This window comes from Crocuta crocuta, unplaced genomic scaffold, assembly GCF_008692635.1.
Source record: "Crocuta crocuta isolate KB4526 unplaced genomic scaffold, BGI_CrCroc_1.0 scaffold431, whole genome shotgun sequence".
In the NCBI taxonomy this organism is placed as follows: Eukaryota; Metazoa; Chordata; class Mammalia; order Carnivora; family Hyaenidae; genus Crocuta; species Crocuta crocuta.
In genome coordinates, this window is record NW_027528859.1 from 1,777,264 (window position 1) to 1,798,193 (window position 20,930).

General features: G+C 50.3%; 1 protein-coding gene and 1 long non-coding RNA gene across 2 annotated transcripts in view; one reads left to right on the plus strand and one right to left on the minus strand.

Annotated features, from left to right (window-relative positions):
• The window catches only part of GABBR2 (gamma-aminobutyric acid type B receptor subunit 2), a 351,725-nt gene that overhangs the window by 98,749 nt on the left and 232,046 nt on the right, over positions 1 to 20,930 (plus strand). The window contains exon 2 of the mRNA XM_077756059.1: positions 13,535 to 13,672. Within this exon, the coding sequence (XP_077612185.1) occupies positions 13,535 to 13,672 (138 nt within the window). The remainder of the gene's footprint in view (positions 1 to 13,534; positions 13,673 to 20,930) is intronic.
• Positions 1,499 to 2,545, minus strand: LOC144224981 (uncharacterized). Its single transcript, XR_013333191.1, has 2 exons — positions 2,211 to 2,545; positions 1,499 to 1,713 (listed from the first exon to the last, which is right to left on the minus strand). It is a non-coding gene; the product is annotated as an uncharacterized LOC144224981 (long non-coding RNA).

Sequence of the window (20,930 nt, forward strand, 5' to 3'; positions counted from 1 at the left end):
GAGGCTGTTGAGATTGACCCATTTGACTGGGTCCTGTTGATGTCATGTAATGGTCAAGTCTCAGAACCATTGAGTTAAGGGACCTGACAAAGTGAGCTCTGCTCTGGGCACATGTTTTTCCCAGGGGTGCTGGACCAGGTTCACCATCAGGCCTTACATCTGGACTGTGGTCCCTCCCTCCCAGCTGACCTCCTCCCCCAGGCCTCCTTCCTGTACCCCAGCCTCCAGAGGCGTTTGTGTAAAACCAGCTTCCATCTAGGCACTCCCCTGGTTAAAGAAAGGGCTTCCTGCTGCCCAAAGGAAAGCAATCCAGACCTGCCTGCTGTCCAGCTGTCCAAGCTTCCCCAAGGTGCTGGCTCACCCCACCCGTTTGCCACTTCCCCTCTGCACCCTGTGCCCCTGCCCCAGAAGCAAAGACCATTTCTCCACTATGCCTGGCACTTTCCCATCCTCGCGCGAGAGCTCAGCCTGCTGTGCCTGCGTCCCCTCCGTCTCTTTCACACCTTCAAGGCTCAGCTTGAATGCACCTCTTCCTTGAAGTCTGGGCAGAGTATGTCAATGTGACTTGAATATTCCTTCCTTTGTTGAGTGACTTGTGTGTCTCCAGTGGTTCCCACTTCTATTCTGCCTTGGGTCACAGCTTTTTGTTTCAGCCTTCTGTCACGCGTTCCCTGATGGCCGAGGCTGTCCCCAGCACCTGCCCCAGGGCCTGGTGTTTAATCCCCCCTGCCCTGTGAGTATCCTTGGAGGAAACGCATGCTGTATAACTGATCCAAGTCTGTTGCGCCCCGCACCACATTTTACCAAATTGTTTCTGTGTCTCTTGCCGCCTCTAGAATGTAAGTCCCTGAGGACAGGGGCCATGTCTCAACCCCCTCCCACATCCCACCCCCCTCAGCAAACGTGGAGCCAGGATGCCCCTCAGAAAAGCACTGTGGAGGCGTGTGTGGGGTGGAGAGGTTGCTCGGTGACACGCGGCTGGCATGCAGTCCCTCTTCAGCAGGTGACCTGGGCCCCCATCCCCAGGGGAAGGGCTGACAACCTGTGATATTTGAGCAAACTTGTGGGAAGGAACATCGCCGTCACCACTACCTCTTTCCCCTGCCTCCTGACAGGCAGCCTGCCTATGTTTTGCGTTCGTGACCCTGACTTTTAAAAATGTCACACCTGCATATGCGGGGGCACTTATCGACAGCTAACCACAAGACGCAGTTTGTATCCACCGGTCTGAAAAACATTTTGTTTTGTGTAGATGGCTTTACCCACGCAGGGGAGAGATGTGAGCTGTGGCCCCATCATCCTCAAATAACACAGTCTGCAGCTGGCCAAGAATTCAGAGTGACAACTTCAGGGAGAACACAGAAATGCCAGTTTTTCTCAGTATCCAGGATGGACAGTCTCTGGAGGCTTCTAGAAGCAGATGGTCTGTCCATCACTCCGAGGATAGGGTGTGAAAAACTCATGATGGCTGGAGTTAATAAGCTCTTTGGGACAGAGATACAGATATGACTACTTTTTATTTCAGGTTGTATCCATCCACAGGGACTGCATCCACCACATGGCACCATGTTGTCCAGCCAATATGTATTAAACACCTGTTTGGATCCAGGCCCTTGGCTGGACACGGGGGGCAGAGGGGACGAGACAGCCCAGTGCAGCAAATCTGAGCTGTGTGTGCTGATGTCCTTTGAATTCTGGCTTGACGTCAGTGGCCTGCAGGACAGGGGAAATATTTAAATGCACAGCACACGTTCTTTCTACCATTTCCTGTCAGTCTTTAAAGTTTCACCTTTTTCTAATGGTTTTCTGGGGGTTTTGATCTCTTACATTTCAGATTTCTTACAGCAGGTGGTTAGAACAAATGGTTATTAGTCGGTGCTGTCTAATTACAGTAACAAACACCGTTGTGTTACAGTACCTTCATATATGAAGGCGATTGCTTGCTTGTGTCATAGTCAAGTGCAGGTCAGGGGAGGGGTGTGTTGGTTGGGCACTCTGGGAAGCAGGTGCCCCGATGGAGTTAGAAAGGTCGGGAAAGGTAAGGGGGGAGGGAGCAGAGGAAGGCAGGATGGATCTTCTGACTGTGGGCAGGTCTGTCTCCCCGTGAAAGGCTGGGGTTAGTGGGGAAGGAAGCAGGGTGGGGGGGAAGAGGCACAGGCCACATTGCTGCTCTGAGAAAGTCCCGGCCAGGCCAGAGGCTCAAAGCTTGCCTGTTGTTGAGTCTTGTGCTGGCCAGAAACGGTGAGCCCCCCACTCCACCTCCCTGCTCAGTCGGGTTGGGTGGCCGGCAGGAGTGAGGCATATCCTGAAGGTACGGCTCCCGGAGGCCGGCAGCTCTTGAGACTGTTCTCCTGCTGACGGTTTCTCTTGAAGTAGCAGTCCTACTTGGCCCTGTGGTGGCCACAGGGACTCGGGGATGGGGAGCCTCCACCACTCCTAGGTCATCAGAGTCTTCCCCCCTCACTGCGGGTAGAAGCGAGAGCACAGAGCGCCCATGGAACGGTTTCAGAGGCCAAGCCCATGCCGGTGGCCAGAGCTCAGTGGTCACACCTGGTTGCCAGGGAGACTGTAGAATGTCGTGTCACTGTGTGCCCCGGGAGGAGGTCAGAACACACACACCTCAGAACAGGGATTCAGAGTCTGTATCCCAACTCTGCCTCTCACTCGCTGTTCAAACTGTGTGCAAATTCCTCACCTCTCTGACCCTCAGTTCCTTCATATATTAAAATATGAGCAATAGAAGGACATGCTTCATAGGGTTGTTGTGAGGATTAAGTGAGTTAATATATTTAAAGAAATGAGACTAGTACCTGGCATGACTAGTAAAAAGGTTTGCTGTGTTGTTATTATTATTCCTATTATTTCCAAATTTAATACATCAGTAAATATTTCTTGGGTATCTACTCTCTTCAGGGAATTTTGTATGTCACAGGGACTTAGTTGTTTTTCCTAGCACTTAATACATGCTCAGGAAATGTCTAAAGGAGTTCATTTCGATGGAAAAACAGTATAGTGTGTGTTTGATTCAGCTGGGCATGGTGCTGGGCTGATTTTAAATATGATTTAGCAATAAGAAATGTAAAGTCCTGTTTCTCAGCTCAGAAAGCCAGCCATGGAAGGACAGCATTAGAGATTTACAATGGTTGAGAAAGTACGCTTGGTGTGAGAAGCCTACCTGTTTAAAAACAGCCTTCCATCTCTATAAAAATAATATATGCATTAAAAAAGTTTTCAAGCAAACAAAAAAGTACGAAGAAGAGAGTTAAAAAAAATCATTCAAAATTTCACCATTTTTAACATTAGATGAGTCTCCTTACAGACATCTCTCCATGCATATGTTATATGGAAAGAGATGGACAGAAATAATTTCATAAAATAAGATCATTACTACGCGCTATTTAAATTTTTTTATAGTTTATTTATTTTTGAGACAGGGAGAGACAGAGCACGAGCAGGAGAGGGGCAGAGAGAAAGGGAGACGCAGAATCTGAAGCCGGCTCCAGGCTCTGAGCTGTCAGCACAGAGCGTGAAGCAGGGCTTGAACCCACGGACCACGAGATCATGCCCTGAGCCAAGATCAAGAGTTAGATGCTTAACCAACTGAGCCGCCTAGGTGCCCCTCCCATTTTCTCTATTATTTTATTTTATTTATTTATTTTTTAATGTTTATTTATCTTTGGGACAGAGAGAGACAGAGCTTGAGGCAGGGGAGGGGCAGAGAGAGGGGGAGACACAAAATCTGAAGCAGGCTCCAGGCTCTGAGCTAGCTGTCAGCACAGAGCCCGATGCGGGGCTCAAACCCACAGACCGCGAGATCATGACCTCAGCCGATATTGGACGCTTAACCAACTGAACCACCCAGGCGCCCCCTGTTTTCAATTTTAAATAGTATGAGTTAAAGTTTTCTTGTGGAAGAAGAGGAAATTTGCAAACTTATGACTCCTTTTCCCTCCTCCTCTTTCTGAGGTTTATGTTACATTAGTATCTTCACACTGCAGGTTTTTCACGTGAAATGGGTCCAGCGCACACGATTGCTCCTTTTTATTTATTTTTTAAAAATTTTTAAATACATTTTTTAATATTTTTTATTTATTTCTAGGAGAGAGAGAGAGAGACAGCGTGAGCAGGGGAGGATCAGAGAGAGAGGGAGACACAGACTCTGAAACAGGCTCCAGGCTCTGAGCTGGCAGTCAGCACAGAGCCCGACACGGGGCTCGAACCCACGAACCGCGAGATCATGACCTAAGCGAAAGTCGGACGCTTAACCGACTAAGCCACCCAGGCGCCCCACGATTGCTCCTTTTTAATCACAAGCCTCTGTTCCTGAGATCTGTGGTTTTTGAGTCATATTTTGGTTGGCTGCATTTATCATCAAGTAGTCTTTTTCTTCTTCCCCCCTACCCTGAGAAAGTTTCAAAGGTGTTTTGTTACCAAGAATATGTGTGCTGATTTAGTAGTTTTTACTGACGGTAAGCTCCGTGTGAAACAGGTGCTAAATACAAGGACTGCATTCTAAGGTCGCATTAATAGAAGTCCATGCTCAAAATGCGGGACGTGATCATTTCATTCAGTTTAGTATTACATCGAGGCATGCTCTGAACAAATCAATAAAGAAAAGACAACCCCAAAGAAAAATAGGCAGTCGCTGGTCCAAAAGAGGAAACAGAAACACCTATAAACATATGAAAAGATGGCTTATCCTCTTTAATAATCAGGAACATACAAATTGAAATGACATCAAGTACTCACAGGGTTGGCAAAAATTGCAGTTGGTGAGGATGTGGAGTGGTGAGACTTCTTAAACACTGACGGCAGGAGTGTAAATGGATAAAACCACTTTGAAAAGATGTGGGAGGTGCTGTGATTTCATGACTCCATTTCCAGGTTCAGACGCTGCAGGAGGCCCGCGTGTGTGCCATGTGTAGAAGTGTGCGGCCGTCTTACTTACAGCAGCAGCCACACAGAATACTGGAGACAATCCACGCGTCCGTCGACAGGGCAACAAACAAATAATCCACGGCGTAGTCCTACCACAGAATGCTACACAGCTCTGACATGAATGAGCCACAGCTTTGTTCAGGAACACACATCTCACAAACGTAACGTGAAGCCGTAAAGAGGTTTTCAGTTCAAGTTTCAGGCAAAATATACAGCATGATTCTACATATATATATATATATAGCTCAGTCAGTGATCCGCCCGACTCGTCATTTCAGCTCAGGTCATGACCCCAGGGCTGTAGGATCAAGCCTTGCGTTGGGCTTTGCGTTGATGGAGACTGCTTGGGATTCTCTCTCCCTCAACCCCCCTCTCTATCTCTCAGAGGAAGGAAGGAAGGAGGGAAGGAGGGAGGGAAGGAAGGAAAAATCCAGAGTAGGGGTGCTCCCTGGGCTTTGCGTTGAGCATGGAGCCTGCTTGGGATTCTCTCTCCCTCAGCCCCCCTATCTCTTGAAAGGAAGGAAGGGAGGGAGGGAGGGAGGGAGGGAGGAAGGAAGGAAGGAAGGAAGGAAGGAAGGAAGGAAGGAAGGAAGGAAGGAAGGAAAGCAAAGAAGGATAAATCCAGAGTAGGGATGCTCCCTGGGTGAATGAGGGGGATATGCAAGGTGGCCACACACAGGCTTGCCCATAAGCTGGGTGTTGGGTACACTGCATGTTCGTTTTACTATTTTTCATACTTTATCTAAGTTGTATGTATAAGGTACATTCTTTTCTGCAAGTGAAACATCTTAGAGTAACATATTCCCACTTAAAGTAAAACCGTGCTCTGAAGTGACACTGCCTGGCATTGAATCGTCACCCTTTATGTGACCAAGGGCAAGTTATTTAACTCCTCTAAATGTCTGTTTCCTTCTCTGTAAGGGTGGAAAAATAATAGTATCTACCTTATAATGATAGTGTAACGAATAGGATAAGTCACATGACGTTCTTAGTACCGTGCCTCCTAGGCAGTGAGTGCAGTATGCATGCCAGCTATGTGACTTTTCTGTGCCTCCTAGAAATGTCTGCCCTCTGGAGCCTTTTCCAGAGGATGATCACGGATGGAAAAGGCATGAAACCACATCATAAGACGATGATTAGAAGAGTGAAGGGTCATTTGGCTTGAAAGCATGTCATGGACCAAGTCAGGCTGGCTGAGTTTAGGTATCCGTGGGGCTCTCACGGGAATGGAAGACTGTATGTATTCTAACAAGTTCCAGAGCTGGGGTGCACAAACTATGGCCCGTGGCCCAAATCTGCCTGCTGCCTGTTTTGGTAAACTCAATTTTATTGGACTGCAGCCACGCTCGTTTGTTTATGTATTGTCTGTGGCTGCTTTTGTGCTACAAAGGGTTGACAAGTTGCAAATACGGTCCACAAAGCCTAAAATATTTACTGCCTGGCGCTTCACAGGAAAAGTTTGCTGACCTTTGCTCTAGAATGAGAACTTGAAAAGGAAATGCAAAAGGAGGGTGATTTCAAGACCCACCTAAGAACTTTCTAAGAAGCAGAGCCGGCCAATGACAAATTAGCGCCCTGGTGAGGTAGTGAGCCCCTGCCACTGGAGGGGTGTAAGCAGATGCTGACTCTTCCTGCAGGAGGCACAGAGGGGGACTTTGTAGCTGGGGCAGGGTGGACACATCAGTTCTGAAACTCTTCTTCAATGCGGAACTTCTGTACGGAGTAAATTCTCAGTTTCAAACTGGCCATTATTAACTGTGACATTTTCTTGGCATTTTTACATTTTAACGCTCGGCAACATTTGCTTTGACATGTGTGAGTCCAAAAGGTATTTTAATTCTTTAAAAACGAGATTTAAATGAAAATGGAATGTAGTCCGGAGTTCTACTTTTTCATTAAAAAAATGGATTTTCATGGCTTTGGGATCCATTCCCATTTATAGGTGCTGAATTTTAAGAGCCTGTAGGAGCCAGTTATGATTTCTCTGTGACAAGTCCGTCCTTACCAGGAAGGAGGAGCCATTGGAAATGAAACCGGGGAAGGGACTTTGGGGGCAGTGACCATGAGCTGCCGTAGAGTCGGGGTCCGCGGAGGGCAAAGAGGAAACATACCGGACAGGGAAAGGGGAGTGGGGTGGGGGAAGCGCCAGTTACAGAGGGTCTACTGTGTGCAGGAGCCCATGGCCAAGTGGCAAAACTGCAGACCAGAGGCTGTGGTCCATCCCTAAGCTTTGAACCGTTGCATGAGAGCGTGAGACCCGAAGGAATGGTCTCCCCTGTGTGCCCGCCAGGGTTGGCCCTGCCAGCCGTCAGAATGCCCTCCAGAGGTGAGTAGGTGGGAAAGTTCTAGCAGGGTACGTGGGGACGTTGGAGAAACGATAAAGCCCAGAGCTTTCTTCCAGGACACGAGAACCTCCTTATGGGGGCTCTGAGAGCAATTCATCAAATGCCAAATCGCTCAAAGACAACTTGCCATAAACAGTTTCTCAGAATGATAGTTTTGCCCAGTGACCGGCTCACTAAAAGCCGTCTGACAGACACCTTAAGTGGGGGAATAGAAAAGCAGTGGCATTGCCCTGGCTCATGCAGGGGCGGGTCCGATGTCTGCAAGAAGAAGACGATAATAAACAGGCATTAGGGGAGCATCTCCAAGGACGGCCTGAAGGAAGGACTGAAATGTGAAATGCAGGTGAAATTGACTTTCACCTAAGCTGGAAGGACAAATCCTTGCAAAGCGGCCATGTGAAGTGTCCGCAAGGAGTCCTTGGGGAAACTCCAGCTGAGAGAAATTCCCCCCAGCAATTCGGTGAATTGATTATCAGGCAAACCGGTGTGCAGTGGACTAACTTGCAGGGAGTGAGCTCCAGTGACTGGGTCACCCAGCCTCGCCGGACATTCACCTGCCCTTCCCCAGGCCCAAACTGGGCAAGGACCTCTGGAGTCACCCCCTTCGTGATTTTCAGACATTTTATGCTACCAGCAATAGAACCCCCTTTTTCAAATTAAGTATGATGTGGGAACCTTGATGCTGAATATAGAACAGATACAGGCAGAGCTGCTAGGAGCCCAGAGACCCCCTTGCTGGCTCCAAAACCCCTCTGCCGGGTCCTAGGCAGACCCCTGAGGGCCTCCCAATTCATAGCCTCCAATCTGGTTCCTCCAGAGACTGGGCTTTGGTCAGCTGAAAAGGCCCTCTGGTTAGGACTCCATCCTATCAGGCAAGAAGATACAGTATCAGAAATGAGGATGAGGGAGGGGCACCGGGGTGGCTCAGTCTGTTAAGTGTCTGACTTCTGCTCAGGTCATAATCTCACAGTTCATGGGTTCGAGCCTCGCATCGGGCTCTGTGCTGACAGCTCAGAGCCTGGAGCCTGCTTCAGATTCTGTGTCTCTCTCTCTGCCCCTCCCCTGCTCATGCTCAGTGTCTCTGTCTCTCAAAAATAAATAAACATTAAAAAGTTAAAAAAAAACAAAACAAGAAATGAGAACGAGGGAGAATAGCATCTAAAATGGGACAGGTAGGCGCATGCGACTTTTGTTGGGTAGTTACTTCCAGAGTGCTGTCTTTAGGGGAGCCAGGGCAGTGTGCCTCGTGCCCAGTAGGTGGTTTATCCTGCCTCAGGTCCAGAGCACGAGTCAGGAGGAGGCCTGGGCTTGAAGCATTATTCTGAGGGAAGTGGTCCTTTCTAGAACACTGCTAGCTTTAACATCACCATTGGCTGTTGAGCTGAGTTCTCCAGATTGTTGAGGAAGCTCTGAACTGGGAATCCTGAAATCCCTCCCCTAACCCTGACAGGACAGCGACAAACCCCTTCCCTCCTCTAGTCCTCGGGGTTGGCGTCTGAAAATGAAGGAACAAGGCTAGCTAGATTAGCGATGCCCACGCTTTTGGGTTTCACACACCAGTGAAAGCTGTAGAAGCAAAGTGGGGGTGGGGACATGGAAGACAAACTTCTATTTGAAAAACAAACACACACTTTGGGGCACCTGGGTGGTTCAGTCAGTTAAGCATCTGTTGTTGGCTCAGGTCACGATCTCACGGTTTGTGAGTTCGAGCCCTGCATCAGGTTGTGTGCTGACAGCCAGGAGCCTGCCTCGGACTCTGTGTCTCCGTCTCTCTCTGCCCCTCCCTCACTTGCACTCCGTCGCTCCCTCAAAAATAAATAAACATCAAAAAAATTTTTAAATTAAAAATAAACACTTTATTTTATCACATTAAGACATTAAAGGGGCGCCTGGGTGGCTCAGTCGGTTAAGCGTCTGACTTTGGCTCAGGTCATGATCTCATCATCTGTGAGTTCGAGCCCCGCATTGAACTCTCTCCTGTCAGCACAGAGCCTGCTTCAGATCCTCTCACTCTCTCTCTGACCCTCCTCCAATCATGCCCTCTCCCTCTTCTTCTCTCTCTCAAAAATACATAAACATTAAAGAAAACAAATTTATTTTTCAGAAACCATTCTACTATCTATAATTTTATAACAGAAAAACATTTCAACGCCATACAAACTCTGAAGTATCTTATCTACAAATTAAGGATAACTTTTGAAATGAAATACATTTAACTTTAAAGAAACCCTCACTGTTCTTACTTTTCTCATTCTGCTTCACTGTGTTAGTTTTCCGTTGCTGCTATACCAGATTACCACAGATGCAGTGGTTTACTCCACAGCCGTGCATCGGCTCACAGTCCCCGGGCCAGAAGTCCGGGCATTGCATGATTCTGTTGGGTCCCCTGCTCAGGGCTTCCAAGGTCAAAATCAAGGTGTCGGCTGGGTAGGGTTCTTAGCTAGAGGCTGCACTGGGGAAGATCCAGTTCCTTTTGATTGTAGGACTGAGGGCCCCATTTTGTTAACATGTGGCCCCCTTCATCTTCAAGCCAACAGGCACACGGAATTGATCTCATGCTTGGAGTCTCTGATTTCACTCCCTCTACCAGCAAAAGAGATCTCTGTTTGTCGGGGCTTGTGTGATGACGCTGACCACCTGGATAATTATTTAAAGTCAGCTGATAAGAAACCTTAATTCTATCTTCAAATCCTTTCCGCCGTGTAACGTATCCATGAGTGTAAGATCGAGGGGCACAGGTCTTAGGGGCCAGAATTCCACCTTCCACACCCAGCCTGGTGAAAATGGAGCAGGGTAAACATTTGCAAACACGAGAATATTCTTCCGGTTCAAATACTGGTTGTCAAATATTCTGCTACTCTTGAGTTGACATTCAGATTGTGTATTTGTGAGAAGTCAGGACATCATCATTAATACAGAATCTTGCACAGACGAGGTATCGGGAAATGTTTGCAGAGCAAACAAGTATTAATAAGTTCATTGTTGCTAATATTATTTTAATGCAACTTTGATTATAAATCTTGCGGTACTGTATTATCATTGTCATTAGCTACAGATTAGGAAACAAGCTAAAAATCATTACAAGAATGTATTAAAATGGGAAATGAGTCGGTAAATCATGGTAGAAACAATTAAAACATGAACTGCTCTGTTATAGCTGCTGTGTTCCTCTCAGGGTGGGAAGCGTCGCCTTCAGTCAAGGAACAAGGACAATTAATAGAGGCCCCAAGAAGCAAAAAGAACTCATTCTTTCTTCTTTCCCTCCCTCCTTCCTTCCCATTTTTCATTTTCTCTTTCTCTCTTTCTTTCTTAGCAGAAGAAAACTTAATGTGGTCAATTTTTACAATAAATTTAAATTTAAAAATGGAATCATTTCCCAGATCTCTGCCGGCTGCACTTCTTAGCCTTGCGCAGGGCCTTTGGCCTTCCCCCCCTCACTCGTCCCCACCCCCGGCCCTCCCCCGGGTGCTTACCGCCTGCTGGGCCCTCCCCCTCCCCTGCACAACCACTGTGCCCTGTGTGACATGGCCACCCACTGCGATCTCACTGCCGCTGCTGGACAGTGGGCCCTCTGAGGCCAGAGTCTCTCAAATGAAAAGGGAGCAGGGTCAACCGAGCCGCTCTGGTCCCACATTATGATCACTTAAGGGGAAGGGAGAGGGAGCAGAAAGGAAGAGGAGGACCCAGAATGGAGAAGAAGACAAAAGGAAGAGGAGAGACGTGGACATACAGGGAGAGGAGAGAGAGCAGGTACAGGGAGGGTGTCAGAGGGCTCCTTCACGCACGCAACAGATTCTTGCTGCCCCTTCCTGAGCGCTGGCAAGACGGCTGTGAAAACAGTGACAACAATCCTTGCCTTCGGGGTCTCACCTTCTAGTTGGGAGGCCAGTCAATATATAGGCAACAAAAAAACAGAATGATTTCAGATAATTTTAGGAACTGCCTTAGGGCAATAAATAAGGTAGCATCTTGGGCAGTGAGTGGAGGTGGGGGACATTTTGGATAGGGGGACAGTGATGACCTCTCCGAGGAGGTAACAGCTATACCAAGTCCTAGATGATGAGAAGGAGTGAACCTTTCCAAGAAACAAGTGAATATTGTTGCTGGCAAAGAAAACAGCAAGTGCAAAGGCCCAGAGGCAGGAATGAAATTGCTTTCCATTTCAAGGAACAGAAAGGAGGCTGATGAGCTGTAGTTGGTGAGCAAGGAACAGAGTGGAGGAAAATCAGGTCAGAGTGGGAGGCAGGGCTGGACCTAGTGGCTTCTTGTGTCCATTATGATAGGGAGGGTTCAGACTCTGGTCCCAAACTTGTAAATTATACAAAGTAGTTATTATATAAGCAATTAGCTTAACACTTAGAGCGTTTTCTAGCAGCCCTTCCATCTGACGGGTGGAACTTAAGACCCAGACCCCTTACAATTCTCTAAAACCGACAAGATGTGCTAGGCTTCAGTGCTTTTCTGTCCACAATGGTTATCATTTTATTGTCCTGTAGGACATTAACCCGTTTTGTATCTAATTTGGCAATCTTACCTTATTCCTTATTTTTCCATTCACTATAAAAATCCCTGTCTCTCAAATTTTCTCTTGAGTCCACTTTGCCATCCTGCAGATCCCCTTAGTAATGAGTTAAATAAAAGGTTGACATACGACCACTATCAATTTTCATGAGAATTATGTTTTTAACCTTTTGAGAATTACATTCTGCTAGGAGGTTGGGTTTTAAATGCGCGGAAAGCAGGACAGTCAGAAGGACTGGTTTATGTTTTATAAAGAGCCCTTAGACGGCTGGGTGGTGAGCAGGCTTAGCTGGGCCCCAGGGGAAGCAAGGAGCCCTGCTAGGCGCCGGGGCCTCCACGCAGGGAAGAGATGACAGCCGGTTTAAATGACAGAGGTATAGGTGGAAGGAGGGACTCCCGACATTTGGGGACGTCTGTCCTCGTTCGTTTCCACACTGGATCACTGGGGTCCCTTTTGGGGGTCGGTTTTCCCCTCTGGTGTGGGAGCTCCCTAGCAGGAGCTGTGTCCAGCTTTCATGTTACCTAAGCACCCAGCTCTGGACTGAACACTGCAGTGCTTGGCAGAGTGTTGCTGAACGAATTCTCCTCTTCAGATTCTTCTCCTCCTCCTCCTCTTCCTTTTCTTTCTCCCCTTCTTCCTCCTCCTTTTCTTCTTCTTTTTTTATTGTGATAAAATATGCACAGGACAAAATTTACCATCTGAACCGTTTTTAAGCGTACACTTCAGTGGCAGTCGGTACATGCACGTTGATGTGCGGCCATCACCACCATCCATCTCCAGAACTTTTTCATCTTCCCAAACTGAAACACGAACTTCCCATTCCCTTCCCCCCAGCCCCTGGCAGCCACCAGTCTTCTGTGTCCATGAATTTGACTCCTCTCGAGACCTCACCTAAGTGGAATCCTGCAGTCAATAGCTGTCTTTCTGTATCTGGTTTATTTCATTTAGCATAAAGTCATCAAGGTTCACCCACGTTGTTGCGTGTGTCAGAATCGCCTTTCTAAGACTGAAAAATATTCCGTTGTGTGTGTAGAGATCACATTTTATTCATCCCTTCATCTCTTGATGGATATTTGGGTTGTTTTCACCTTTTTGGCTATTGTGACTAATGCTGCTGTGAACACGGGTGGGCGAATATCCCTTTGAGTCCCGGCTGTCAGTTCCTCTGGCTGTCCATCCAGAAGTGGAGTGCTGGCTCGTATAGTAACCCTGCTTCACTTTGGGGGGAACTGCAATGCTGTTTTCTCTTGCAGCTACCCAGTGCACATTCCCACAAGCAACTCGCCGTGGTTTGAATTCTCCACATCCTCGCCGACACTTACTGTTTTGTGCTGTTTTGATAATAGCCATTCTAATGGGTGTGGATTTGTCTTCTTTTAAAATATAAATGACCCCAGGAGGAGGGAGACTCCAGAGTGAGGCATTTGGGGGCTCTTTCCTCCGTGCTTTCTGCAGGGAAGTAGCAGGAGAGCCAGAGGACCTGGAGTTGCATGGGGCGGGGGAGTGTTGGGGGGATGAGAGCTGAGATGGGTGGGGCGACCATCATCACACTCACTGAGCTTACAGCATGGGTTCGGGGCTGGCTGCAGGAGAGGCCTCCCGATGGGGCAGCTGAAACCCAGAAGGTTTCCCATGAGGAAATTTGTTTGTGTGAATCTACCGTCGGGCCCCTGTCCCTGGGGAAAGCTGTTTCTAATTCAGGCTTCTCTTTCTGTCTGTTGCTCCCCAGTGTGATAATGCGAAAGGGTTGAAAGCCTTCTACGATGCAATAAAATATGGGCCGAATCACTTGATGGTGTTTGGAGGAGTCTGTCCGTCCGTTACATCCATCATCGCAGAATCTCTCCAAGGCTGGAATCTGGTGCAGGTAAGGTTGGGGTCACGTTGGCTTGGGGGACTGTCTCTGGCCACCAGGCTTTTGCAGGAATGGCTCCTTGTGCACCATGGTTCCTAAGTTCCCCAGTTCAGGCCTCCCAACTCTTTCCTGAATGGTCGGCACAGCCTTCTGCTACCTTCCTGGCCCTCTGGCCTGTCTAGCGCGGCCAGCACAGTGGATGTCTGTGGGGCGGCCCCAACTCCACTGCGTTTGGAACCTTCAGTGAGTGACTCCCTAGCCTGCCTGTCAGTGCCGCCCACATGTAGCCAGTTGCCCATCCAGGGTCATCTCTCATCCCTGCTGCTCACTCCATGCCTCAGCCCTTCCAGACAACCCACTTTTCCCCAGAGGCATTTTGCACCTTCAGGCCTCTGAGCCCTGCTCTCACTGCTCCCTGCTCAGAGAGACTTTTATCTCCGTGTTGCCAAGCCCCCCGCCCCCACAGAAATTCTCGTGTCCACCAAGACTGCCCTTCCCTTCACATAGGCCTTTCCTGGGGCTCCTGGCCAGTATTCACTCTTTACACCAGCAAATGTCATACACCATCCAGCCAGCGAGTGTAAGATCTGATGTAGGCAAAACTCCCCAGTGCCAGCTGTTATTTGGACTAGGAAAGAGAAAGAAGAGCATGGAAAGATGTGACCACCGAGAATGAGTGGTGGCCCACGCATGTGGTTTACTTCTCTGCTTCATCCATCCATCCATCCGTCCGTCCGTCCGTCCGTCCATCCATCCATCCGTCCATCCATCCATCCATTCTTCCTTCCGTCCTTGCATCTACTCTTCCTTCCTTCCATCCATCTATCCATCTTTCCATCCTAGAAAGATCTATTCATCCATCCTTCCATCATCCACCCTGCCATCCATCCAACAAATATAATGGACAACTTACTACACACCTGGAATTTTGGTAGACACTAGGGGATGTAGTACTAACAGGACAGGTAGGGCCCTGACCCTTTCAGAGCTCACATTCTAGGTGGGAGGCAGGTAGGCAGTAAGCAGGTAAACAAGTAAGAAATATGTGTACCAGACTTATAAAATACCAGACACCGTTCCAAGCACTTGTTTGCATTAATTCAACCCTTGTAAGTTCTGTGTGCTGTAGGCACTATTATCCTCATTTTATAAAGGAGAAAACCTGGACACACAGAGGCCTAGTCACTTGCTCAAGGACTCTCAGCTCGTAGGTAACAGAGTCAGGATTTAAACCCAGGCACTCTGGTCCTGAGCGAAGGCTGCGCTGGGAAACAGCCAGGACAGAAGTAAGCAGGGTGATGGGACTAGTGGTGACGGCCCCAAGGCACTCAGGGAGGTGACCTTTGAGCTGAGACCTGAAGGGTGAGAAGGAGCTGGGTGGGTGGATGGAATAGGAAGTGCAGGTGGCCTGTGCTGGGAAAGGACTTGGCACGTTCAGGGAGCAGAGAAGGGGGCGGTGGGGGTGGGGGCGTGGTGAGGGGGAGCCAGGATGAGCACGAGGAAGGCAGGGGAGCCTGACCACAGCAGGGTCCGGTGTCATCACGCCTCTGCTGACCGAGGAGCTCAGTGAGTCTGGCCCTGCTTGCACGGGGTGCCACGGCCCAAAGGGAGGCAGGAGCTGCCTGCGGCTGAGGTATGATGAGGAAGGAGTGAGGTCCCAGGGAAGGCTACCCACTCAGCCCAGGGGCGGGGAAGGCTTCCCAGAAGAGGGATGTGAGGCTGGCTGTGAACGAAGAGAAGATGCTGGATGGCTGGAGCCATGAAGGAGAGCATTGCCGGCACAGGAAATGGGACGCTCAGAAGCAAGAGGTGGGGGAGCATGTGGGCCTGGGGAGCAGTGAGTCATTCGCTGCGGCCTGAGCGGGCCACGCAGAATGTGGGCGGCTGCAGCAGGGGAGGAGGCCAGCAGAGCAGCTTGGCTGCTGTGGTGCAAACCAGCCACGTGCCTGGGACCCAGCACCACTCACCCGGCTTCAGGCCCTGCAGTGCCTGCCGACAGCGAGACCTTGGTCAGGTCCCCTTCTCTTGCTTCAGCTTCCTTTCCTGCAAACCGAGGAGCATGCTGCGCTCCCTACTCAGCAGGGCCAGGCCCTGCCTCTCTGAGCCTCAGCCCCTCGTGTGTAAAAGCAGGGGAGTGAGGGGGCTGGTCTCATAGGACTGCTGTGTGGGGTAAATGATCACAGTGTGACCAGAGCCGTGGCTGGCACTTCCTTAGCACTGAGCGTTTCTGGTTTTATCCTTACCCCTGCCCCGCCTCCTCCTGCTCGCCAAGTTGAATACCCAGCTTCTCAGCATCCTGGGTCTTTCTTGCAACACTGTTCCCACCCCCTGAAAAGCCCCCTTCTTCCCGTGCCCAGTGCATCACCCATTCTTAGACACCCAGCTTAAATGCTACCTCTTCCAAGAAGCCTTTCCTGATTGCACTCTCTAAAGTTGCCCCTCTGGAAATTCTTTTTCTCATTTCCCTGTTTGTACTTCTAGCTGAGCCTCCTATGCCTCAGCCTGTCCCCTTCTTGGCAGAAGTAGGGGCTTGTTTAGCTGGGCTGTGAGCTCCTGAAGGAAAGAAGCCGGGCCTGAGTACTCCTCTTTCTCCTGGTGCTTAACACTTCACAGATCTTATCATATGTCTGTTGAATGAACACAGGGATGGAGGGAGGAAGGCGGAGATGGAGGGATGGAAGAACCTGTTGGTGGACATTGTGTTCAGACACGGCGGGCCAAGGTCCCTGGAGGACCCCCCCTCCCCCAGAGAGGAATCCAGGGGGCTTCCGTACTTGCCCTCAGAATTCTCGGAGGAGCTGTGGGAGCAAAAGCAGGATATCGGGAACTCCTAGCTTGCCGACCAGAGCTCCCTGGCTTCCGCATGAGGAAGACAGGCCTCCAGCTTAGAGCAGGAGCTTAGATAGGAGACTGGGTCATGAAAGAGAGATTGTACTACGTTATTGCTGCATAATGAATCACCCCCACATTCAGTGGCTTAAGGCAACAACAATCATTATTTCATTATTTCTGTTGGGTCAGTAACTCAGACCCAGAGAATGGCTTGTGTCTGCTTCATGATGTTTGAGGTCTACCTGGAAGATTTAGAGACTGGGGTGTAGCATCATCTGAAGGCTTGACTGGGGCTGGAGGACCAGCTCCCAAACTGGCTCTGTCACATGGCTGGCAAGCTGGTATTTCCCCATGCAAGTCTCTTCATAGGCACCATGGCATGACAGTGGGCTTGCCCCAAAGCGACTCATCTAGAGTCCAAGGCGGAGGCTGGCAAAGCCCTTCAGAAGTTGCACACTGTCGTTTATGCCTTATTCCACTGCTCATATAAATGAGCTCTTATTTAGTGCAGGAGAGGACTAGACAAGTTGTGGTGGAGGCAGAGATTACTGGGGCTCATCTTGGAGGCTGACTGCTGTAGGAAGGAGTAATTCTTAGAAGAAGGCAGGGGCTCAAGTTGCCCAGAAAAGGAGGCTTAATCCTGAGTCTCTTTGTGTTTTGAAAAACTCCCGCTCATCCTTCAAACCCTGGATAAGTACCTCTTCCTCTGTGATGCCTTCCTTGGTTCCTTTTCTTCTGTGCCTCCCATCCCTAACCCTCAAAATAAACTAATTGTTCCTTCCTAAATAAAGCCTTCTCTATGAAGGCCATCTCCCCCGGGCTGGTGTAATTGGTTCTTATGGGGAGGGGACAAAATATCTTACTCATTTTATGTATAAGGCACAGATATATATACAGACATTAATAGGTGTATAGTATACGTGTGGTATTAACATTTCATGAGCGGTGCAGGATTAGGAAAATAGGTACAAAGGCATCCTTGCAGAGTGGTAGTAACAAGAAGGTTGGGAAATAAGGTTCTACGTCACTTCTGTCGCATATGGTGTTTTGTCATTAAATGAACTACACCTTGTGGGCAACAGTTGATTCTATATCCATGTGTTCCCTACTCGAATATGAGCTTCTTGGGGGGCAGGGGCCCCCATTTTCTTCATCTCCCAGTTCCCAGGGCCTGCTGCAGGGCCAGGCACCAGGTAGGTGGTCACTGACTGCTGACCTGAGCTAAGGGCGGGGCACAGGCTGCTTAGCCTGAAGCCTCCCAGGGCAGCAGTTTCCTCCTGTGTGGACTTGACCGTGGGGGAGGTGGAGGACCTGGGTGGGAATGCAGATGCTCGGTCTCCACCTCACCAGGATCACGCTGCATTGTTGTAGACGTGAACAGGCCACCGTTTACCCAGGCATCTGCCACTAGACCCTGCACCAGGTGACCGGCTCCAGCTGCACCCTGATGGGGGCACCTGGGGGTGGGAGACTGGATAGTGCCTGGCAGCTGGGGGAGCTCTGGGGACCTCGGAGGCAGAATCACAGGATGAGCCCAGGAGAGGAGACTTCTCCCAGCCTCTGGAGCCACCCAAGGGGACCGAAACAACTACGATCAGGATGTTGATAAGGAGTAGCCTTGGGGCTTCTGCCTTTCCCCACTTTCAGGGCACACAGACTCTGGGATCCTCCCAATGCCCTCCCCACCTCTGCGAGGCTGAGCTTGGAGGTGGAGGGGCTGGGGGAGCGGGCCTACAGTCACTCAAGAGATTCAGCGCATCCCTTAACTTATTCAAAACTGGGCTCCGAAACAGAGTTCCACAAATGGGAAAATGCATGTAATTTGTGTAATTGAAAAGGAGCTCTGACTGCCCTTTGGGGGAACAATGCTCTCTGGACAGAGACAGCCTGGAATGTGTAATCAGTTGTTTCTGTTTCCTGGTGCTGCAAAAATAGGGATTCGCACGACAGAGGGGTGAAAATTCAGCCTGTTGCCAAAATCGGTTAAATTTAACTTTTGCTTTTTTGCCGGGCTTCTTGATTCATGGTTGCTGCGTCGAGAGACTAATATTGTTTAAGTCATGACGTGAGTCACTTAGCCACCGGGAGCGTCAGCTCCTCCAGCTAGATGCGAGGATCTCAGAGTCCAGGCTGTGACATGAGGGTTTGTTCCTCTCTGGCCCGGTCAGACCCCGCCCTTGGGGAGCTCAGAGCTGGGCCTCACACCGGCAGGGACCTACCAGGGCAGAGCCTGGGAGGCATCAGGGAAGGGTCGGGGTCTGGCCGTTGGAGACCGCATGTTCAGACCGGAGGCCATGCAGGAGTTTTTGCCTCCAGAGCTACGTGGCTCTGAGAGAGGTTGCTGGCTGGCTGTGACGCAGGTGGGGAGAGGCAGGATCGATGGCTGGAGTCAGTGGGGAGCAGAGCTTCCGCTGTGTATAAAGCAAGCCCTTATCGCTGGAGGCGTTCAGCATGGGGCAGGCCGCCTGGCCGTGAAGTAGGGGGTTCCCTGTTGCCCGAGGTTCCCGAATGTTCCAATGTCACCAAGTCCTGCTGCTGGGGAGATATAAAATATAGAGTAAGCATCGACCAGGTTGCAGGCTCTCAAACTCTATTGTAAGAGTCACTTACGGGGGCTGGGGACATGCTTGTGTTCATGCAAATTCTGGGGCTCCACTCGGCAGGTACAGGCTGAGGGACTGATCAAATACCTCGAGGGCTGTAGACCCACTCCTCACCCTCGCTGCCGTTTCGGTACTCGCGGCTCAGGCGACTTAGAAGCGGTTAGTTCCTGGGGTTCTGCTAAGCCAGGTCATCTCTAAGGCACACTCATCCCCCAGACTCCGGGGCTCTGGGACTCTGAGGGGCGCTCCCTCCCAGTCTGCAGAACTCAGTTTATGCTGCCCCTGTTGGAAAGAGGGTGTGGAGGAGATGCAGAGCCCCCGGGACGGAGTCCTCAGTTCCAGGTGCGGCCAGAGGGGGCTCCATTACCCTGCCCTGCTCCCTGCCCCTCCTGCTCCTTCAGCACCCNGGGGTCTCTCCACCTGGCAGGACTGTGCCCCTTCTTTCTGGTGCGGTGTGCGGCCCTTTCCCTGTGAGCCCCCCATTCCTTGCCCTGTGCCATCTGACCCACACCCCCCCATCACAGTGTGCGCAGCCCTGTGCTGTGTCCAGCCTGCCTGGAGCTGCCTGAGGTTGGCGCCTGGTCTCATTCAGCCTCGCACCCCGGCTTGGTGCCGATGGCTCACGTGCTGAGCAACACCGCGGGAGTATTTGCTGACAGAACACTGGATGGCTGCCTTCTAGGCCTCGGTCTCGTCCCTGAGGAGGAGGGCAGAGCGTCGGAGCCTGCCACACCTGAAGAGACCCAGAGTGCCCCTCAACCTGCGGCCCCTTGTAAAGAAAAGCAAAGGGAGGGGCGTCTGGGTGGCTCAGTTGGTTAAGCATCTGACATTGGCTCAGGTCATGATCTCACGGTTCGTGGGTTCAAGCCCTGTGTCGGGCTCTGTGATGACAGCCAGCTCAGAGCCTGGAGCCTCTTTCAGATTCTGTGTCTCCCTCTCTCTCTGCCCCTCCCCTGCTCACGCTCTCTCTCTCTCTCCCTCTCAGAAATAAATAAAACATTAAAAAACAAGAAAAACAAAAGCAAAGGGAGACAAAAACTAGCCTCCAGCTCGGCCTCAGCCCACATCACCTGTCCTGGCCCCCGTTTTTTTACTCGTATGTTCCTTTGACGTTTTTTTTCGGACCCTCAGAATCCTATCCTCTGCAGTGAAGGGGGCCTGCTTTTGACCCTGCCTTGTACTTTTCTTGAGCAGTTCTACTGACCTCCCTCCAACCTAGGCTGTCCTTCTGAAAGCATGGGGCCCGGGGACAAGGCGGGAGAATGTGCAGCCCAGTGGGGAGGAGGGAGGCAGAGCCCAGGAAAGGTACAAGGGACGCAGCCAGAGGGGGGCTGACATCCTCAGAGAGCAGGACAAAACTCCTTCCTTCCTGGGAGCTGGGCGATAGCTCTGCCTCAGCTTGCAGACAGAAATAGTCTCGCTGATGAAAATAAAGTCAGATTCCTGAAGGGATGAAGGGCTGCTCGCAGGAAAGCACAAACACTATTTCGTCAGGAACCGTATCCTGCAGAGCCTGTCTTTTAAAAGGCAGCGCAGTAGATATTAAATTGTAGATGCATTTCTTCTGGCACCTTCCCAGCCTCCCCTCGCTGGCGTCCTGTGCGCAGCGCTCCTCCCAGGACCTCCCCGGGCAGGAAGTCCTCGGCTCGAGTGACGGGGCTGAATCCACGGAAGGTCCTGCCAGGGAGCGGAAGGAAGCAGGTCACGCAGACGGGGGATGTTGAGTCTGCGGTTGTTGAAGGCTTGGCAACTATGGCCCACAATGCTGAGGACTTGATTTCTGCAAAATCTAAATCATGCTTGGTTTTGACATTTAAAAAACCAAATCAGTGAAC